This window comes from Leptodactylus fuscus, chromosome 3 (assembly GCF_031893055.1).
Source record: "Leptodactylus fuscus isolate aLepFus1 chromosome 3, aLepFus1.hap2, whole genome shotgun sequence".
Classification (NCBI taxonomy): Eukaryota; Metazoa; Chordata; class Amphibia; order Anura; family Leptodactylidae; genus Leptodactylus; species Leptodactylus fuscus.
Window position 1 is genome coordinate 8,911,389 of NC_134267.1, and position 6,000 is coordinate 8,917,388.

Consider the following 6,000-nt stretch of genomic DNA (forward strand, 5'->3'; position numbering starts at 1 on the left):
GGAACACCCATTTTGGGAGGGATAACAAGGGAACGGTGCAATGCACAGATCTAAGAGAAGGGTCTTGGATTATGATTTCTTGGAGCACAGAATTAGGAGGTGACGGGGAAGTGAACATAAGGGAAGATTTCCTGCTTGTTCCCATTTTTTGTGCTGATAAATTGTAAATAATCAGATTTTCTGGATTATCAGGTGGAAGAACCTTGATATACTGCAGTAGTGAGGAGCAAAAGAGTTGTCGCACTAAGGTCTCAGGGTCAGGGAGCAAATACTTATCATTGGCCGTCATGTCTATATTTGCTGTGCATTTTGTGTCCCTCTGGTGTCAGATCCTCAGCCAAACTCTGTTAGAGTCACGGGCCGGGGATACGCCAGGCGGTAATAGATCCCATACTTGGCCCTAATACAGAGTGTCCTGGGACGGGGTCAGACTAGAGCCCGGATACGAATGTCACAGGACGGATGGAACCCATGTCAGGAACCTTGACTTGTCTCTGCGGAGATCCAGTGGCCTATTTTTTTCACGGATCCAAGAGGGGTGAAAAAAAAAATCAAATCATGTTCTATTGTTTTATGGATCACACACAACACGGCCAAGGAAGTCGGTCGTGTGAATAAAGTATTCCTAGTAAGATGAGTGGGAACCAATACAGGCAACATCGCACATTGCTATCAGTGAAATCCCCCAAATCAGGGCATTCAAGCTCTGCCCTCAGGACTGTCCATCAATACCCATGTATGGGGCAGTTTGCATAAATCCAGTCCTATTGTGGTTTGGGTTGTGGGATTGTTCCGTCAAAATCAGGCCACCATCTTCAGGGGTTGTCACTTGTCCCAGGCCTGTCACATGCAAAATGCACCCTTGAATTGTTGGTGCTTATGTGTCCGTTCGCCCCATGCTGGTCTCACCTGGTTCATTTGGGAATGTTTCATGGCGTTCCTCCAATTTTAGTGGGTCCGTTCTGTGATCCAGACTATAGGGAGTAGAGATGGGTGAACCTTGTGATATTCGTTTTGGAAATATTTGCAAAGTTTGCCCACCAGTTTCATTTTGATCCTAGTTTTATAGTCTGGGGTCTGTAAGCAAAGCCTCAGGGAGGTCTGAGCCTTGGCCCTTCCCTCTTTGGGGTCCGGCGCTCCTTCAGGGTCCTCTTTGGTTGACGTCACACATGGTGGGGGACTGCTGAGGCCCATAGGGTGCACTGACATCAGAGGTGAAGGGCAGTGAATACAAATGGTGATTCTAAGTATTTGTTATATTTTGGGGTGATCTGCAGGTGGCCAAAGGTTCAAGTCAAACCCCAAACTTTTGTAAATCCAACTTGTTACGAATCAGTTTCGAATCAGGGTGGAGTTTATGCAATGGGTCAGGATTACAGTGTAACATCTATGTTCTTGTTATTTTCTGCAGTTTTCTTCCTTGTAGACGCCGCTCATTGTCATTTTATATGTGACTAATATTGTACATTTCTCTTAGTTAAATGCAGGCGCTGAAACCCAACCTCCCGTCCCCGGCGCTCCAACAGTGGAAGATGACAGGTCAAAATCTGCACCAACGTCTCCGTGTGATCAGGGTGCGAGGCTTCTGTATATTTTCATAGTGTATATTCTTTACTTTTATAGTCTTGGATTTGATCAGGTGGGCACTTGGTCTCCTTGAAGACTCCGCCATATCAGAGTAGCCTTGTAGTCTCGCTAAGGAAGTCTTGGACAAGGTATATAAATAAGCTTGAGCGATCGGGAAAGACCAGATCCCGATCGGCGATCGAGCAAATTTCACGATTGGGATTGGTTGGAAAATGATCGCAAAATCGGATTTTAAAAACGATCCTGAAATCTCAAGATCGGCTCAACCCTACCTGTGACTTTTTGCATTTAGGGTTGAGCGATCGGGATTGGGAAAGACCAGATCCCGATCGGCGATCGAGCAAATTTCACGATCGGGATCGGCTGGAAAATGATCGCAAAATCGGATTTTAAAAACAATCATGAAGTCTCAAGATCGGATCAACCCTATATATAAATATCTGGGCCTCCAACGCCACCTATTGGATAGTCGCTCTGCCTAAATGGCCGACTCATGAATTGACATTAATGGGATCCAATCATTCAGAAGCAATTTTTTGTCTCTTAACCCGTCGGAATAGTGTTAAGAAAAGCTAATCTTCTCCTACTTTTAGATGTCTTCTCCGCGCCGCTGTTCCGTAGAAATCTCAGTTTTTGCTGGTATGGAAATGAGTTCTCTCACAGCACTGGGGGCGGTTCTCAGCGCTCAAACAGCACTGGGGGTGTCCCCAATGCTGCGAGAGAAATCTCCAGTGCCACCTCCATCTTCTTCAGGAACGTCCTCTTCCTGTGCCTTCTTCCAGTGCAGGCTTTGAAACTTCTAGGCCTTGGGCTGAACTGACTGCGCATGCCCGACGGCAACAAGAAAATTGCCGCTTACACAGTAAGTAGGCAGCCATTTTCTTGTGGCCTGTGTAGATGGAGGCCTAGTAGTTTCAAATTGGTTTTTTAGGGGGAAAAGAATATGATTGCTCCCATGAAACAGTGCCGCACCTGTCCACAGGTTGTGTCTGGTACTGAAGGTCAGTCCCATTGACTTCCACATAGAAAAGCTGCAATGCCAGACACAACCTATAGTCAGTTGTGGCGCTGTTTCATGAAAGCAGTCATGCTATTTTAACCCTTAACAACCCCTTTAATTCCTGTTTTTGAAAGCCTTTCTTATGTTTCCGCTTAGAAATCAAGGAACTTGAAAATAACATCAGGAAAGCACTTTCATTTGACAACCGAGGGGAAGAGCACAAAGCGGCAGCCACTGCACCAACGGACAGTCAGCTGACAATCACCGGGGAAAACGGCGAGAACGGCGAGCTGAAAATTCACCAGGCAAAGAAGATCGGTCTGGAGGATTTCAACTTCATCAAAGTATTAGGGAAAGGCAGTTTCGGAAAGGTAAGAGATATACAAGAAGATGAGCGAGACGATTTACGAAAGAGGTTGAACTGCAATACCAAGTATCACCTACGGGCGAATGTGGCGCTGTTTCTAGAAGAACACAGCCAAGTGTATCAGATCTTATCCATTGACACTATGTACAGTCCTATGAAAAAGTTTGGGCACCCCTATTAATCTTAATCATTTTTTGTTCTAAATATTTTGGTGTTTGCAACAGCCATTTCAGTTTGATATATCTAATAACTGATGGACACAGTAATATTTCAGGATTGAAATGAGGTTTATTGTACTAACAGAAAATGTGCAATATGCATTAAACCAAAATTTGACGGGTGCAAAAGTATGGGCACCCTTATCATTTTATTGATTTGAATTCCCCTAACTACTTTTTACTGACTTACTGAAGCACAAAATTGGTTTTGTAACCTCAGTGAGCTTTGAACTTCATAACCAGATCTATCCAATCATGAGAAAAGGTATTTAAGGTGGCCAATTGCAAGTTGATCTCCTATTTGAATCTCCTCTGAAGAGTGGCATCATGGGCTACTCAAAACAACTCTCAAATGATCTGAAAACAAAGATTGTTCAACATAGTTGTTCAGGGGAAGGATACAAAAAGCTGTCTCAGAGATTTAACCTGTCAGTTTCCACTGAGGAACATAGTAAGGAAATGGAAGAGCACAGGGACAGTTCTTGTTAAGCCCAGAAGTGGCAGGCCAAGAAAAATATCAGAAAGGCAGAGAAGAAGAATGGTGAGAACAGTCAAGGACAATCCACAGACCACCTCCAAAGAGCTGCAGCATCATCTTGCTGCAGATGGTGTCACTGTGCATCGGTCAACTATACAGCGCACTTTGCACAAATAGAAGCTGTATGGGAGAGTGATGAGAAAGAAGCCGTTTCTGCACGTACGCCACAAATAGAGTCGCCTGAGGTATGAAAAAGCACATTTGGACAAGGCAGCTTCATTTTGGAAACAAAAATTGAGTTGTTTGGTTATAAAAAAAGGCGTTATGCATGGCGTCCAAAAAGAAACAGCATTCCAAGAAAAACACATGCTACCCACTGTAAGATTTGGTGGAGGTTCCATCATGCTTTGGGGCTGTGTGGCCAATGCCGGCACCGGGAATCTTGTTAAAGTTGAGGGTCGCATGGATTCCACTCAGTATCAGCAGATTCTTGAGAATAATGTTCAAGAATCAGTGACGAAGTTGAAGTTATGCCGGGGATGGAGATTTCAGCAAGACAATGATCCAAAACACCGCTCCAAATCCTCAGGCATTCATGCAGAGGAACAATTACAATGTTCTGGAATGGCCATCCCAGTCCCCAGACCTGAATATCATTGAACATCTGTGGGATGATTTGAAGCGGGCTGTCCATGCTCGGCGACCATCTAACTTAACTGAACTTGAATTGTTTGTCCAAAATACCTTTATCCAGGATCCAGGAACTGATTAAAAGCTACAGGAAGTGACTAGAGGCTGTTATCTTTGCAAAAGGAGGATGTACTAAATATTAATGTCACTTTTCTGTTGAGGTGCCCATACTTTTGCACCGGTCAAATTTTGGTTTAATGCATATTGCACATTTTCTGTTAGTACAATAAACCTCATTTCAATCCTGAAATATTACTGTGTCCATCAGTTATTAGATATATCAAACTGAAATGGCTGTTATAAACACCAAAATATTTAGAACTAAAAATGATTAAGATTAATAGGGGTGCCCAAACTTTTTCATAGGACTGTATTATTTTGGTGACATTTTGTAACGAATTGGATGTAGCCATAAAAAAGTAACATTGGGGTTGCCCTTAGATATGACGTAAATTAAGAAATCTGCCCCATGTGTGGTCACAAACTTCTCTTGTAAGGGCTCATGCACCCTGGCACCGATCCTGCAGTGGAGATCCCGTATGACATCTTCAGTATATAGCTGTATACCCTCCATCCATTACCGTACAGGCATCCTAGGTGCCCTATAGAGTTATTGAATCTTCCATCTGTACAGAGACTGATATATGACTCTATAGGCCGTATACAGCTGCAACATAGTTGCCAATATTTCAATCTCCAAATTTAAGCCCCTCCCCAGGAAACACCCACTTTGGACAGGGTTTGCATAAACCCCACCCTCTTTGTGTTCCACTTCCCGGGACTGTCCTGGCAAATCGAAATCAGGCATCGGGGTATTGACTACATGCCGGTCTCCATGTGTGCGTTGCGTGTGACAAGGTTTGTCCCTTGTGTCTCCAGGTTATGCTTGCTGAGCTGAAAGGTAAAGATGAAGTCTATGCTGTGAAGGTCCTGAAGAAGGACGTCATATTACAAGATGATGATGTAGATTGCACTATGACAGAGAAAAGGATTTTGGCTCTGGCAAGAAAACATCCATATCTGACACAACTGTACTGCTGCTTTCAGACTAAGGTAACGTAGCCCGTGATGTGTGTAATACCGAGGCTAAATGCCGTCTGCACCTATAGTCTGTATACCGTCCTTACCTCTGGGCTCCACAATATGAGCAGCTTTGAAAAAAATCTGACATTTTATGATACTGCGCCTGGAGTTGTTTATTCTCTATGTGTCTGCAGTATAGGTGGCCATCAAGTGGTTGTGATGTGAATTGCAGCCTGTCAATGATTTAGCATTTCCTGTTAGTGTCACCCAAGTGCATTCTGTAATGTGTTCACGTCTCTGGGGCTTCTGATCCATTCTGTTCTGATGATATAAAGAAGACTAGGACGTGTTCTATAGTCAGCCATGTCACCAGAACAGAATGAATCCGAAGCCCCCAAAGACGTTATTACATAACAGAATACACGCGGATGTCACTCAGAGTATCATAGGAGGGAGTTCTACTGCAAACTCTGCCGCACATCGGATGGACACTCGGTCACGTGCAGTGTAATAGGATGTGGCGCTAGTGGTATATTAAGTGACATCTTTACAAGCTCATACACTAGGGGTGCTGCGTAGTATTTGGGCACCTTACAAGGTCCTCATAGCCCGACCAAGAGCGGAACCAGGTTACATA

General features: G+C 44.0%; 1 protein-coding gene across 1 annotated transcript in view; it reads left to right on the top strand.

Annotated features, from left to right (window-relative positions):
• Positions 1-6,000, top strand: part of PRKCE (protein kinase C epsilon) — a 273,352-nt gene that overhangs the window by 168,834 nt on the left and 98,518 nt on the right. The window contains exons 8-10 of the mRNA XM_075267024.1: positions 1,478-1,574; positions 2,744-2,958; positions 5,220-5,393. Coding sequence (XP_075123125.1) covers positions 1,478-1,574; positions 2,744-2,958; positions 5,220-5,393 — 486 coding nt within the window. The remainder of the gene's footprint in view (positions 1-1,477; positions 1,575-2,743; positions 2,959-5,219; positions 5,394-6,000) is intronic.